We start from the raw sequence: 16678 nt of genomic DNA on the forward strand, positions 1-16678 counted from the left end.
CGTGTCCACGTATCAAATTCGAATCGTAGTATTATATAAGTAAAATTTAACCCTATTCATTTAGATAAAGATTCGCAAATCCTTTCAAAAATTAACGGCCTTGCTCGAGAGCCCGCTAGAGCTTAATTAAAAAAGTGGTGGTATGTACGAGTTTATCCTTTATATTATTGTAAAGTGAGAGCATAAAACGCTGAGGACGAGCGATAAGACTCTTGCCGCTTCATAGAGTAAAAGGATTGATTCCTCCTCTACCAACAAGCAAAGCACACAACGGAAGAAAGTGCATATATTCCTTCTATTTTTCTGAATCAAGCCATACTTCTCTGGCTATATAAATAATTTTCATGTAATTCTTATTTGAGAGGTACTCTTTTTCATTTGTTTTTCGGTATATTCTCTCTTTCATTTGGGTTGTTGTCCTGAAGAAGATGAAATGGGCAGCCTATTTTCATTGCATAAGCGTAGCCGTGGGTCTACCAGAGCCAGTAGTAGCGCCAGCAGCAGATCCAGCGCGGAAAGAACAACGGCGTCGCATCCATCCATGAGTAGTAGTCGACAAGATTCCATAGCAGACAAGAAGATTTCGGTCAAGCAGAAGTATGGTTTCATCCCCGATACTTTCTCTTCTCTTGAAGAGGTTTGCTTCGCTTCCTTTCTTTTTCGTTTACTTCTTTGGAGGTAATTAGGGATTTTAGGGTTTGTGTGAAGCATATTACAAGGAGATTTTTTATTTTCTTTTGCAAAAAAAAAAAAAAAAAAAAAAATAAAAAATTATTTACTTGGTTTTTATCTTGTTTTAAAGGTTTTTTTGGTTTACGATTTCATATCGTGTGTTTTAAAAATATTGATTTTTAAAATAGAATTTTTGAGCGGTAAAATTGCAATTTAGCATTTAAAATAGTATGTTTTGAAAGAAAATGCAGTTTTCAAATTACAATTTTATAAAAAAGCTCTACCAAACTACATATTTTCTGCTGTACTTTTGGCTGGCGAAAAGCAATTTAGGGTTATCTTATTATCGATATTTTAACGGCTCTGATTTAATCGTATGTTGGTTTGGGTTCCACTTTCTGATCGCGAAGAAAATATGGTCTGTGATAATCAAGCACTATAATATTTGAATGGGAGTAGTAATTGGTACTCCAAGAAAGAGTGAGGCATAACCATTCAAAATGGTCATTGGTCCACATGAATTTTCAAATTTTTTGTGTGGTCCCCAATCTATATATTGAGGTGGAAGAATTGCTCTTAAAAAAAAGTCTTTGAAGTTGAAGACGATTGGATGAGCTAAAAGTAAGCCCACCCACTTATTCTTTTGCCGTGGTTGTTGTGGAAGAGTAGGAATGGCATGTTTGGGTGTTTGGAATTTTTTCAAATATATTTTAAATACTATTTTTCAAATATTAAATTCTATTCAGATTTCATTATTATTATTATTATTATTATTATTATTTTTAATTTTGTTTCAAGTTTCTAAACCATCAAAACATAATTTTAAAAAATAAATTCTCTCAATATTCGCAACTTTTCAAAAAATTGCACACCCAAACAAAATTCTTAAAATCTATTTTATATTTCCATTTGTCTTGAAGTGAAACCTTTATTTTTATTTTTTATAAATTTGGGCAATCCTAAAACATTTTTAGTCAATTATAAAACATTTTATGAAAAAAATTATAAAATGCTATATTTTTAGTTCACAACTTTTTTCAATCCTGAGCCGGTCCCTTGTAAAAGCAAAATTGTCCAAAACATAGAAATGATAATTTTGCCCCTTGTAAAACAAGAGACCGCTCCTATCCATTTCAAGTGAAATGGAGAGGATCTGTTTCCTACCACAACATCCTATAGACACCGCCCCTTCTTTTGCTAGACTTAACACCCACTCTTGTTGGAGCCATCGCTACTAGCAGAAAACATTTTCAAGGAAATATTTTCAAGAGAATATTTTTGGTGCAAATTAAATAGTGGAAAGACTGTTTGTTAATATGTTTCAGGAGATATTTTATATTTTAAAAGTGAAAGCTATTTTTTTGTATTTATAGAAGTGTTTTGTATTTGAGTTGTTTGTTTATGTTTTGGTTTTTAAAAGAGAAAACAAAAGACAAAAAAATAAAAATAAAAATTTTGACAGTCACGTAATTTTTTTCACAAAATATTGTCTAAAATACATTTCATTTCAAGTTGAAATAAACGGAGGCATTTCCATAGTCTATTTATTTATTTCTGTGTAGGTAGACTATTTATATAAGTTCTCACTTGAGGTTAAATTTACTAATCGTATTCGCAAGTCACAAGCCATTGGACTGGTCCATGAATACAATTGTTACCAACTTGTGTTTATATCAAATCTGGAAGTGGGGGATTCTATTATTCAAGTCCATATTAAAAAACATATTACAAAGTTTTTTTAATACACCAATAATTCAGACTATTTGTTAATTGAGATAAATAGTACCGCTCACATGAGGTCCACTTCTGTGAAATATGGTACAAGGAATACGAGTGTGACGTGTCGCACATGGTTTTCTCTAATTTTGGTCTTTTAATTTAATAAAGACTTTTAGGTATTGACGTCAACGCGGTATTCTAAGATTCCATCAAGAATCAAAGAATATTCAATCCGATAAGGAAGAGGTCTCTTTTCCTGCAACTTTAGATTAATGGCATTGTCTGTAGACTGTAGCCCATGGAATGAGCAAGACCGTGGCTTTGCTGTGCTTTTGTAAGTGGCCCACTGACTTACAAGTAAACCTACTTGTCATGATGAATATTAGACCCACCAAAAAGACTAAAAAAAAAAGGGAAAAAGGGGTTGAGTCAGGAAGACTAGGTAAGATGGTGAAACAAGTGAACCCCAAGTGTCAACCTGTTATTGGCCAGTGATTTTTTTTTTTTTTATTTAACACTGGCCAGTTTCTGATTTCAAGTTCCTATGGATATAATTATTGCAGTTAACTTTCTCAATTTATTTCTATATTCTTATCAAGGAAAATATTTGTGGAAATTTAGTGATGTAGCACAAAATTTTATGACTTTATGATGCAGCATAGGTGTATTGAGTCGAAAAACCAAACAACATATAATTCACAACTTTTCCCAAAACGAAAAATTAAATCAAGGAATTGAGGTGAGATAGAAGAAAACTCAAACCTTTGAGTATTTCTTAATGACAACTGAGAGAAAACAAACATAAATTGCGGCCAAGGTCGTTTTTATTAGGTTTATATAGAAAACATAGTCACAACCCTACAAAAACGCATAATTAAAACACCCAGTCGCGATCTCGTTCGGACGAGACTACTAACTCGTTTGGATGATAATTGTGATAAAACTGTTGCCAATATTCTCGATCGGACGAGCTTTGACCAGCCTCATAACCAAACGTCTCGGACTTACTACTTGTTTAAACGAGGAGCGATTGTGGCACCAATCGAATGCCTCAGCTCCCTCACTTGGTCTTAGTTTTGGATACGTCGTTCAGACGCTGACCAAATGCCACTCCGACCGAGACTACTTGGAGTCACATTTGAAACTCACCCAAAAGACTCATTTGGACGCCTCTATCTTCTCCTGTTTTCTTCATAAAATTAGATGCAACTTGATCTACATCATCCTCTCGGGTTGGAGAGAATTCGCCCTCGAATTTGCATCGACATTAGATCTCTTGTCTATGGAACAAGATGCTTGACATTGAACGCGTCAGAAGTTTTGATGTGGCTTGGAAGCTTCAAATGATATGCATTAGGATTAATTTTCTCAATGATCTCCAACGGTCCAATCTTCCATGCAACAAGCTTGCTATACTCTCCACAGGAAACCTATCCTTAGTCAAAACAGCCCTTACAAAATCTCTTTCATCAAATTTTACAGGATGCTTCTTCTTGTCCGCACTTGCCTTGTATTTAGCCAGAGAGTCTTGTAAATTCTGAACTGTAGCTTTGTGAACTTCTTGAATTTGAGCAGTAAGATCTTCGGCCTTATCATTCACCCGCTTCAAATTAGGAATAGGTGCTAAATTCAACGATGCACGATGATTAGTTCCGTAGACAAGAAAGAACGGACTAAAACCAGTACTCCGACTTAGCTTGAACTAACTTTTGATACCATGATTTTAGATGATCACCCACCAAGATCCTAAGCAAACCTCTCAAAGATCAATTTACCACCTCCGTTTGCCATCGGTTTGAGGATGATTAGACACTACTAAAATCAAGCTTGGTGTTAGAAAACCTCCACTAGCACCTTCAAAAGTGGCTATGAAACTGAGTGTCCCAATAAAAAACTATAAAAAATGGCAATCCATGAAGTCGATAAACCTCCTGGAAATACAATTGAGCCACATCGACAGCATCAGAAGTCTTCTTGCAAGCAATAAAGTTAGTCATCTTAGAAAACAAAGATAGAGTTATTACCTTGTTGTGACCTTGGTAACCACAACACGAAGTCCATGCTCACGTTAGGCCATGGTTGATTTGGAATTGGAAGTGACATGTACAAACTGTCATTAATAGCTAAACCTTTGGGCACTTGGAAAATCAGACAACTCTCCACAAACCTTGTGACCTCCTTCAACATGCTTGACCAATAAAATTGATTTGTCACTAACCTGAATGTCTTGTCACGCCCCATGTGACTCTCATTATGCAGTTCTTGTATAATTTTCAACCTTAAGCTACCTTTAAGAATACACAAATGATTTCCTTTGTAAAGAAACCCGTCTTGGAAAAGAAAATCATGCCGATGGCCAGCTGCCACGTCAATAGCAATTGGACCAAAGAATGGTTTAATAGACAGAATCTTCAAAGAGATCAAATCCAAGTACCTTTGTCTTCATTGTAGTCAATAAAGTCATTTCCAGCTAAGCGCATCTGCCACCTTATTCAACACTCAAGATTTTTTTTTGACAAGTGCGTGCAAATTTTATAAATAACAGCGTAAGGCGTCTCTAGTACACACGAAGTATACGAGAAACAAACACCTCAACACCGCCCCGCCCCGCCCCAAACAACATCCCACAAAACAATCCAAACCCTTAAGCCCCTAAAGCGCTCAACCCACAAGCTTATCTTTCTGAATATGCTCCTCATCAAGGGCAGCGAGGAAAGCCACAGTCTATCCTCTTGCCCTTGGACCTGAACCCCACCGTGGAACATAACAAAGATCACTCCAAAGGAGAGAAAGGCTGGACACCACCCGCAGATTCAACCACCGAAGGAGCATCAAGCAACGAGCTAGAGAAGTGGGACGATGTAGGATCACTGCGATTTGCTAGAAAAGGAGAGGACGAGCTTGACTTGAGAAACCCCCACCTGAGAAAGCCCACATCATCGTGCTCTTCTTGACCCACAACCAACTTCGGCTTCCTCATATCTTTGCATTTGCGCTTATACTGAATCAGAGTCTTAGGCACGGAGTCTTCCAAGGACAATTTTGGAGGACCCCTACCTTCCGGCGAACCATCTAAGGCAAAGATTGAGGAAGAGAAAACCCTGAACTAGCAGAACCAGCACCCAAAACCAACCCTACTTCCTTCCTCTTCCACCACCTAGCAATCAACATCAACGTTTTCCAACACCACAACCTCTTGAGCTACGGGAGGGGGCATACCTGTAAGGCCAAGAGTATTTGACAACCACTCTTCAGCGGCGGCACCGACAATGACCTTCGGACCTCTCTTGGCCTTGGACTTGTGGAAGTAGAAGTTCAGAGGCTTAGACATCACCCACCCACACCCCAAATCCACATGACGGTGTACTTGGGGGTTAATCACCGCCTGATTAGCGAGAATAAATCCAGCCCACGCCCTAGATTAATGCTTGATCACAAAGGAGAATTGTTGGATGGAATTTGGCTTGCATGCGGTAGTGGAAAACGGTATCGTTTTCCACTTAAAAAAATTTGCTTTAAGAACCTAATGAAAAAAAATTTATTGAAACTTAACGTTTTTTTAAAAAAATAATAATAATTAAAAAGCAAAAAAAATTAAAAACTAGAAGTAAAAAAAAAAAAAAAAAAACAAAAGGGGTGGCTAGTCGGCCAAGGGGGTAGCCGGCCACCTCATTTTTGGGTGGACGAACCACCCCAATGTTCTTTGACCACCCCCAAAAGGCCCAAAAAAAAAATTTTGGGTTTTGGGGGTGGTCGGACCACCCCCAAGGGCCTGAGTTTGGTTTAGACCACCCCCTACGGCGGATATGGAGGTGGCCGAGCCACCCCCAAGGCCTTTAGGAGTGGTTTTGGCCACCTCGAGCCACCCCTCAGAACCATTTGGTAGTGGCTGAAACCACCCCCAAAGGCCTTGGGAGTGGCTTGGACACCTCCATATTGGCCGTAGGGGTGGTCCAGCCACCCCCCCCAAAACCTTTTTTGTTTTTTTTATGTTTTGTGTTTTTGGGGGTGGTCCAGAACATTGTGGTGGTTCGTCCACCCTAGATTGGCCAAGGGGGTGGCTCCCTAGCCAAAATGGGGTGGCCAGCCCCCTTTGGCCAACCGGCCACCCCTTTTGTTTTTATGTTTTGTTTTGTTTTTTTTTTTTTTTTTTTTTTTTTTTTTAGTTTTTAATATTTTTTGCTTTTTAATTATTATTATCATCATTATTATTTTTTTATAATTTTTTAAGTTTTAATAAATTTTTAAAAGTGGAAAACGGTATCGTTTTCCCAACCGTTTTCCACTACAGCTTGTTGGATATATGCCGCTCAACCAGCATGCCTAGAAGATAGTTTATCTTGAATCTGAAGATGCTTTAGTGCCTCATGGTACATGTGCAAGATAAATTCACTATAGGCCAAGTATGTACTCCAATGCTTCAAGGCTTGTATCAATGCATAAAAGTCCACATCATAAGTACTGTAGTTAAGCTTAGAGCCTCTCAAACTTCTCACTAAAATATGCCACCAGCTTCCTGCCTTGGCTAAGAACTGCTCTAGTACCAACCTTTGAGGCATTACAATGCAACTCAAAGGGCTGTGAAAAATTCGGCAATGCAAGGGCAAGAGCTGTAGTCAACTTCTCATTGATTGCTTCAATTGTTGCCGTCGCCTCTTCACTCTCAACGAAATTTTCCTGCCTTTCATGCAATTTGTAATTGGTGCCATAATAGTGCTAAAATTATTAATAAAACATCGGTAGAATGACACCAACCCAAGAAAGCTCTGCACCTCATGAATCGTTGTAGGTATTGGCCATTGTTTGACGGCTTCAACCTTTGATTCATTGACTGCAAGGCCATTCTTGGATACCACATAACCAAGGAATAGAATAGAATCCGTCATGAACGAACACTTGGCTATGGTAGCAAAGAACTTCTCCTTGCGTAACGCTGTGAGCACTTAGTACAAATGTTGAAGATGCACATCAAGATGAGTACTAAATGAGAATATCATCAAAGTAGACTACTACAAACCTGCCAATAAAAGGGAAGAAGATTTGATTCATCACCTTCATAAATGTACTTGGGGCATTAGAAAACCCGATTGGCATCACAAAGCACTCATACAATCCCTCACACGTCTTAAACGCGATTTTCCATTCATCACTAGGCCGAACCCGAATTTGATGATATCCTCTCGTCAAATCTAGCTTAGTAAACATTGTAGCTCCATTCAACTAATCCAGCAGATCATCCAATCGTGGTATGGGAAATCTATACCTCACTGTGATTTTGTTGATGGCCGTGTTGTCTACACACATCCGCCATGACTCATCCTTTTTAGGTGTGAGTAAAGCTGGAACTGCATATGGACTAAAGCTCTCTCTGGTATGACCTTTAGACATAAGGACTCCACCTGACGTCTCAACTCATGCTCCTTGGGGCTCATGTGATAATGTGGATGATTTGGAAGGCTAGAACCCAACACCAAGTCAATCTGATGTTGTATATCTCTCAGAGGTGGTAAACCCTCTAGAAACACATTAGCTAACTCCTCTAATAAGCCCTTTACCGGCTCTAGTACCACTCCTCCCTAATACTCTCTTTACCCATCAATACAAGAACAACCCTGCAAGCAAACATTTCATCTACAAATTCTTTCCTTACCAAACGATTTTCACCATCCCCTTTTGTGGGTTTTGGCTCAACCTCCTTGTTTGGTAGGAGTACAATCTTCATGTTATCAAACATGAGGCTATATGTAATCTTCCCATCATGTTTGGCAACCCTATTATATTGCCATGGTCTACCCAATAGAAGATGACAAGCATCCATGACAACTACATCACATCACACCTTATCTCTATATTTAAATCCAATGGAAAAGGATGCTAGACAACATTTAGAAATCGTTACCTCATTTCCTTTCTTGAGCCACTCCAACCAGTAAGGACTAGGGTGCTTTTCCATCTCCAACCCCAATTTCTAAATAGCTTCTTCAGACACCACATTCGTACAGCTCATCGAATCAATCACAAGTCTACATACTTTACCTTTGATTGTACAAGTAGATTGGAGGATGTTGTGCCTCCAATCTTCTCCTTTATCCTTGCAGGATGTAAAGCCAGCCCTTTTAACCACTGACAAAGGACCCTCATCCCCTTGCACAAGCTCCTCTTCAACATCACCTTTGGCATCAAATTCAGGTCCTTGCTCAAAATCCACCAAGGCATCATCCGTTTTCTCCCTGGACTCAATGAACATACCTTGCCATACCACTCACCCTTCCTAGAATCCGCCATCCTATATCCCGGCTAACTACATTTGAAGCATTGTAGTGGAGCTCTAGTCAAAACCCCCTTATTAGGCTGCGCATTTGATTGTCCCCTAGCTTGTGCACGTGGTGGAACCACACCACATTTAGGGGGTGTGGGGTTTGGGCAACTATTACTCCCATTACCTCCTCCTACCAATCCCAATAGCCTAGATAAAGTATTCTCTAAATGCAAGGTCCTCTAATGGGCTTTAAACACATTAAAACTTAGAAGGATCAAAGAAATTCAAGGAATCTTTAAATTGTTGTTGCATACCTCCAATGTATCATGAAACCAACTGGTCATTTGACTCCGCTAAGTCCATAGATGACACCTACTTGTAGAACTCCACAGTATAATCATCTATAAATCAAGCACCTTGCCTAAGGTTTTGAAGTTGTTGGTACATGGTCCACACATGGTTATGGGGCAAGATGTGGCTCTCATGTGTTTCAATAGTTTCTCCCTACTATTGATCTTTGTTTTTCCTTGTTGCACCCTACTTTGCTTCAATTGCTGCCACCACGCAACAGCTGTTCCCGAAACTTGGTTGCCATCAAAGAAACTCTCAATTCATTTGGAACCTCCTTAAAATCGAAGGTTTTTTCTACAGCAGCTACCCAATCTAGGAATTCCAAGTTGATTCACATCTACTAGTGTTGTTTTGCACCACGGGGCGTTCCCCTCTGCTCTATGCGCCGTAAACGGATTGACAGGCTCATCCTCAACACTAGACTTGTCTTCCCCCTCTACAAAACGCGGGTTTGGTTGACGGCAACAACCTTTTTGGACCACCCAAGGCGGCCAATTGCTCGGCTAGTGCTCCAATTTGTGCGTTAATTTGTTCTCCAAATTGCTCAAACTGACCAAACTTCTCCTCCAATCGTTGGAAAGGCGCCGTTAGTTGGTCATCACATGTTGCCTCTTTGTGTTTGTACACTTCACTCATATGTACATGCTTGTTTCCTCCTCCACGCCCTCCTTTTGCCATGGTAGGAAAGAAAAATCTAGGCTTTGATACCGACTGATGCAGCGTAGGTGTAGTGAGTCGCAAAACCAAAATTACACACAATTCACAACTCTTCCCAAAACAAAGAATTAAATCAAGGAATTGAGGTAAGATAGAAGAAAACTCAACATTTGAGTATTTTTTAATTAAAATTGAGAGAAAACAAACATAAATTGTGGCCAAGGGCGTCCTTATTAGGTTTATCTAGAAAACACAGTCATAACCCTACTAAAACACATAATTAAAACACCCAATTGTGATCTCGTTTAGACGAGACTCTAATCCTTCGAATGAGAATCATGATAAATCTGCTACAAATATTCTCAGTCAGACGAGCTCTAACGAGACAGTACACCACTCCGACCAAGACTTCTTGAAGTCACATCTGAAGTGACTGTGGCACCGACCTAATGCCTTCGTTCCCTCACTTGGTCTTAGTTCTGGAAGCGTCGTTTGGATGTTGACCAAACACCACTTCGATTGAGACTTCCTGGAGTCACATCTGAAGCTCACCTAGAAGATTCGTTCGAACAAGTCTTAGACCTAGTTCAGACGCCTTTGTCTTCTCCTATTTTCTTCATAAAATTAAACGCAACTTGATCTACGTCACTTTACTTTGATTGATTAACTTCTTTTTTTACCAGAATTTTCATGTGTGCTAAATTTAATTTACATAATATGCTGCAAAGGAGTCATGTCTTCGATATAGAACAACTCAATTTCCTTAATTTAAATAATTTTCTATAATAAAATGTCTTTTTATGGTGGATTGGTGCTGTATCTGTAAGAGGTGTGGGGAGTCTGTGGATTATCTTTTTTTCTACTAAGAGATTGCCAGTGTCCTGTGGAGTGCTATTCTTAGTCGTGTTGGGTTTTCCTGGGTTATGCTTAGGAGATTAGTTGACCTCTTCGCTTGTTGAAGAGGGTTGAGTGGCAGTCCCCGAGTGCAGTAGTATGGAGGATGGTTCTGACCTGCCATTTGTGGTGTATTTAGAGGGAAAGAAATGATAAGAGTTTTACAGACTGCAAGAGGAAGGTGGTGGATCTAATGTTTTTCTTTTTCAATACTTTTTACCACTTGATAGCTGTTGTAGACTTTCCTAATTTGCTTGGTTTTTATGAGTTTCTTGACCCTTTTTTTATTTCTAGCTAGGTGTTTCTCTTGTATACTTACTACGTACTTGAGTTGTGCCTTTTGTGTTTTTTAATGAAAATTGATTACTTATCAAAAAAATAAAATGTCTTTTTAAGATATATTTGTTGAGAATTCGAGTTTTCTCTTCTAAAATGTTCTCTCTAGGGCTGTAGGCTAAATTTTCATTAACATTGTGGATAAAAAACCAAAATTTTCATATCCCTATGTTGGTATGTGTAATCTTTTATCTTTAATAGGCATTGAGGATTGATCCAAAAAAAAAAAAAGGCATTGAGGATGGGTTTTTTTTAATCACGTACATTGGTTGATTGTTCATGTAGTTTTGACATGCAAATTATGATCTTGAGCTAAGTTATTTTCAATATTTCTTACATAAAATCAAAACATGCAACACAAGGTCTTGATTGACATTCTCTAAGCAGCAATTTACTTACAGTTAACCGTATCGCAGTGGTGTTGAGTTCTTGCTTTTTGTTGTTTCTAATGTAATACCAAGTATCAGCAGTCATACGCGACAAATATTGTTATTCCCCAATTATGCAACAAAGCTATGCCTTAGAGCTGAATGCTAAATTTTAGTAATCATTGATGACAGTTTGTGTATCTCCCATTTAGTAAATTGTTGCGTCCTGGATTTTTTAGAAAACGAAACATTGGAAATCATTGGCAATGTGCATGTTGCAGAATTACATTGCTAAATCATTTGCTGCTTTGTATACGGAGAAGTTTTTACATGAAGTTGAATTTTTGAAGTTCTGAAATGGCTCTCTTCTTTAACAGGTTACTGCAGCATTGAGAAACGCAGGTCTAGAATCATGCAATCTCATTGTTGGAATTGATTTCACTAAAAGCAATGAATGGACAGGTTTGTGGAACTAGAGAAAAAAAATTCTTCCTGTTAATATGTGCTACAGTTCACTCGTTATTGTATGAGTTGTTCATGGAGCAGAATTGAGATATGGTGGTTAATATTTGCCCTTACAAAACCCTCGGGGTGTAATGTAGCTTAAATGTAAAGTAATAACTATGTTCCTTAATTATCATCTTTAGTAGTTTTTATTAACTTTAAGGGCCACACACAATTAGACTTGGCATTTTGATATTGGGGTACAAGGCATTATATCAAAAGTCATTACTTCGTTGACAGGCCCTCTGTAACATATAATTTGCGTTTTTCCTCCTCCCTATACTTTGTTGACATGCATTTTTAGTGATAATGCCAATTGCCATGGCCTCTCCAGTCTGGCTATGATGCAGCGATCACATAGTAAAGCACCTTAATTGACTCGAAGTGTTTATTGGTTTGTAAATATCGTAGACCTTGGTATCATATTATTTTCAAAATGTCGTCTTTAATTTGCATATCTTGGAAGCCAATGCATCAATTTTATTATTGAAGGCAAAGTCTCATTCAATAACCGGAGCCTGCATGCCATTGGAGATACACCTAATCCATATGAGAAGGCCATCTCTATCATTGGAAAGACTCTTGCCCCTCTTGATGAAGACAACTTAATTCCTTGTTTTGGTTTTGGTGATGGTATGTCTAATCCCCTAAAGTTGAACATCTGGACAATTTTCTGATTTTCTATTGTGATCATTGGATTTGTTTTTCTGTTATAGCGACCACACATGATGACGAAGTGTTTAGCTTTCACAGTGATCATTTGCCATGCCATGGTTTTGAAGAAGTTTTGTCCTGCTATAGAAAAATAGTTCCAAACTTGCGACTCTCAGGTTGGTTCATCTTCCATAATTCAAATGCTAGTATTTCCACCAATTAGAATATGCCTTTTGTTACCAGGCCTATGGATTATTTTCTGTTTAGACATCAGCTAATCCTGTCTATAGTAGTTTGCTTATCTGAAGAAACATGGCTTCATTGATGTGGGTAATTTTGTTTAAGGGCCAACTTCTTATGCTCCGGTAGTTGAGGCTGCAGTCGACATTGTAGAGAAAAGTGGCGGCCAATACCATGTACTGCTTATCATTGCTGACGGCCAGGTTGACTTCAGCCCACTCTCAAAAACTGACGTGTTGTTGCATGCACACACCCTACTTATTTGGAGTTATTTCTTTTATTGTGAAGGTTACAAGAAGTGTAAATACAAGTGATGCGGAACTCAGTCCACAAGAAGCGAAAACGATCAACTCAATTGTCAATGCAAGGTAGAGCCTTACAGATCAGTGGAATTATATTTTCTTGATTTAGGCTTCCATGGACTCTTTTTCCTCATTTTTCTTATAGTTTATCTTCAGTTCTATAGAATGACATTGCATTAGTAAGCCTTGGTCAGAGCTATTTTCATATCCTTTTTACAAGTTATTCTTTGAAATGCTAAAATTTGTATTCTTCTGTCCAATAATAGAATACTGGTGATCAAAGTTATCAATAAGTTTAACAAATATTTCTTGAAGATGAGTTCGAAGCAATAATCTTATCTTAATTCTCAGATTTGATATGTGGAAATGACGCTTATAGATTAGAATGAGTCAGAGGCCAGTTATGTGTTGTGTTGTGGATATGCGGTGAAGGATCAATGGAGCGGATGATTGGATCCTATAGAATGTTTTTCTCAGTTATTCAATCTGTTCTGGTTACTATACAGGTTTTGTTTGGGCAGTATGCTTTCTCAAGGAGGGTTGACAGCCATTGAGAATTTTCCTGAAAAGTTTTCTTTAGAATGGTGCGGTGCTAATGTAATAAAGGTTACTGAAAAAGTTGCTAGGGCTGCTGTTTGCGATTCCAAGAATGGTGGGCTAGGGCTGAGGAGACATGCTGACTTGAATTATGCTTCTGTCATAAGACATATTTAGACACATTTGGGCTAGATGGGGTACACCAAATTTTCTCAATCAGGATTTTGGGTCAATTAATGTTCTTACTGAATGTTTTTGGTTTCTGAAGTTCTATTAAGATCGAAGATGAAGTTCTGGTTTGGAATGTTGTGGGTGATGATGACAAAGACACTCTTTTAGTATGAAATTGGTATCCTTTGGAGGCTGTTATGTCTCCAATTTTAGAGAAGATTCTTCACGATACTGGGCTACAAAAGGAGGACAAACTTGCTGCCAGTATAGACTTCTAATCCAAGACCTGCTTCTGCTAAGGACTATGGCTCCTCTTATTTTTGTTCTCAATATTGATAGGGAGGATGAGCTGAATGGGTCTCTAATCAACATTCAACCGCAGTGAGCTACTTCTAACTTGGAAATTTTTTAAAACCTTGTACTTAAAGTTCCCTCGTATTGAGTAGTTTGGTTCCCCTAAGTCATTCCCAAACATGATTGATTTGCTGGTGGCACTGGAGTAGATTGAGTACACAGGACGAACTTATTACTCAAGAAATTTTCCAGGGTGCTATTTATTCTTCTAACTAATGGAGTCTGGAAATGGGCTGCTAAAAACTCTGGTTTAGATATGTGAGTTGCAGGTTCAAGTAATGTTTTGGCTACTGCAGTGAAGGAGGTTATTTTCTACAGAATATTTCATTTGTGGTGGCAGAGAAATAACAGTATACTGTAATGTACACACTGAATCTTTAAAAACAAAAAACAAAAAACTTAAACAAAAAATTACACACTGATAGGCATACGTTAGAAATGCTAATCAATCTGTTGAAAATTGGCTATCAGCTGCCGTAAAGAATGTGTGACGATTAAGGTATGGTGCAGCAGTTTATTGTTTTTTAGTTTGGTGCTAATAATTTCGTTTCACTCAGAAGAAAAGAGTAAAAGAAAAAAGGGTTTTGCCTTGTACAACCACCTTGTTTCTGCCTGGGATTATGAATTGTGGGCTGTGATTATGAATTGTTCTCCAATGCTCTCAAACTACTATTTCTCAGGGTATATCAGAGGAGGAAAACTGATTGTGCACTGAAACAACAAAGTTAATGCGCCTTCCTGAGTCCCAATATTAAAATTCAAAATTTTGTTATGAATAGCTTTCATCTCCTTTATTTTCAGTAAAATGTTGAAAAATTATTTATGAGCTTAACTGAGAAATAAGTGAATCTGTTGACACATTGACATCAATGTCTCAATGATCAGACATTAAAAGAAACGATTGCTAAAGTAGGCAATGTCTTTTTTTTTTTTTTTATTGGTTTTTTTGGTAAGGTAGGATCAGTGGTATTGAAACTAAACAATTTTATGTTTTAAATTAACATCAAGTTCATATCCACTATCAATTGTGCTTGTCGGAGTTGGTGATGGACCTTGGGACGACATGAAGAAGTTTGATGACAAACTCCCTGCACGTGAATTCGATAACTTTCAGGTATCAAAGTTGTATGTACCACACAAGTAACTTCGAAATGCCATACAAAGTGAATGTAATTTCACATGCATTGGGTTTTAAACAATATCATTTCTTTGTGTGTAGTTTGTTAACTTCACTGAAATAATGACTAAAAATTCGGGACCCTCATCGAAAGAAACAGCTTTTGCTCTAGCTGCCCTAATGGAGATGCCCTTACAGTACAAAGCAGCAATTGAACTTGGCATACTTGGGTAAGCTTCCTTATCGTTATCAGACTATAATTTTCAAGGTGTTGGTTGAAAGCTTTATACGAAATTCCTCCGAAATGAGAACTTTGCTGTGCACAATAGGCTCATTCGGACAGCCACTTATCTGAACTGAATACTTTTGAAGGCTTGATCTCTGCTTTCGATATTGCCATGGGGAAAAAATAATTTGAATGAATTCTGTTTCATGGTTCCAACTTCCATTTGTTCCAAACCCAGTCATAGATGAATCATAAATGTCATGTAATTGAACTTGAACAACTAGTTTGTGAATGCTTTCTAATCTGCATTTACTCTACTGCACAAAAGACATGCGACAGGTAGAGCAAACAAAATCGTTCCACGGCCTCCTCCAGTTCCTTACACTCGTCCACTGCCACCTTGGGAGCCAAGCAACCTTCCATCAGCCATGACTCGTGGAACAAGCAACCTTTCATCAACTGTGGCAGATGAACGAAACCAGATGGTATGATTATAATAATATAGTGTGGTTTGCTATGCATGTGAGTGTGTCGCCGTTTATTTATCGAGTAATGGTATACATCACTCCCCTATCCCCTTTCCACCCCCCCAATGCCTATGTGGTGTGGTTCCCATAGCATTTGTGCAACTCAATGTATGATGGTGTAGCCAACTCGTCCAATTTAGTCTTATTGGGTTTGATCAATTTAGATCACTGATTGATTTTTGTGTCCGATTTGATTGTAGACCTGCCCAATTTGCCTAACTAATGCAAACGACTTGGCCTTCGGCTGTGGACACTTGGTGAGCTGCTGTGATAGTAATATTTGCTTTTGTTATTCGTATTGGTATTGCATTCATTTTGAGTAACAGTTGTCTCATTGCAGACCTGCAAAGACTGTGGTTCAAAAGTGTCCAACTGTCCCATATGCCGCCAGCCGATCAGAAACCGTCTCAGGCTGTTCACTGGGTGACATGTGCACAAGGATATTTCTCAGAATAATTGCCTTCTAGCTCTCTGATTACTTTGTCTCCGTCTCTAAATGTGTAGTGTGATTTCTCACCTAAGGAGACTAGTTGTCTTTTCAGAAGATAAAAGTGTATATATTGTTTGAGTTTATATGCTTCTATCTATCCTGTGGATAAACCAAAAAAGATGTTAGGCCTCACCAGTGATTCTGCAATCAGCAAGTCAGCTAACGGTTTGCAAGAACGGGAAAAACTGTTTAGTGTCACTGTAGTCAGGCCACGAGTAGGGTTGTTAAAACTTGCAGTGTGTGGGTTTGGGTGCCAAAATGGCCAATACTCAACCGCCTTGACCTGTGCCTACCCCCACA

General features: G+C 38.4%; 1 protein-coding gene across 2 annotated transcripts; it reads left to right on the forward strand.

Annotated features, from left to right (window-relative positions):
- The first annotated feature begins 165 nt into the window (after positions 1-165).
- On the forward strand, positions 166-16469 carry LOC133865749 (E3 ubiquitin-protein ligase RGLG4). 2 transcript variants are annotated; one of them, XM_062302212.1, is made up of 12 exons: positions 167-364; positions 442-637; positions 11634-11718; positions 12253-12393; positions 12477-12590; positions 12760-12857; positions 12943-13022; positions 15027-15132; positions 15238-15365; positions 15690-15846; positions 16089-16145; positions 16229-16469. In XM_062302212.1, exons 2-12 carry the CDS (start codon positions 542-544, stop codon positions 16313-16315), a joined length of 1149 nt encoding a protein of 382 aa, XP_062158196.1. In that variant the 5' UTR covers positions 167-364; positions 442-541; the 3' UTR covers positions 16316-16469. The 2 variants fall into 2 exon arrangements, with proteins under 2 accessions (XP_062158195.1, XP_062158196.1); XM_062302211.1 differs by having other exon boundaries at positions 166-637.
- The last annotated feature ends 209 nt before the right edge of the window (positions 16470-16678 follow it).

This window comes from Alnus glutinosa, chromosome 4, assembly GCF_958979055.1.
Source record: "Alnus glutinosa chromosome 4, dhAlnGlut1.1, whole genome shotgun sequence".
Lineage (NCBI taxonomy): Eukaryota > Viridiplantae > Streptophyta > Magnoliopsida > Fagales > Betulaceae > Alnus > Alnus glutinosa.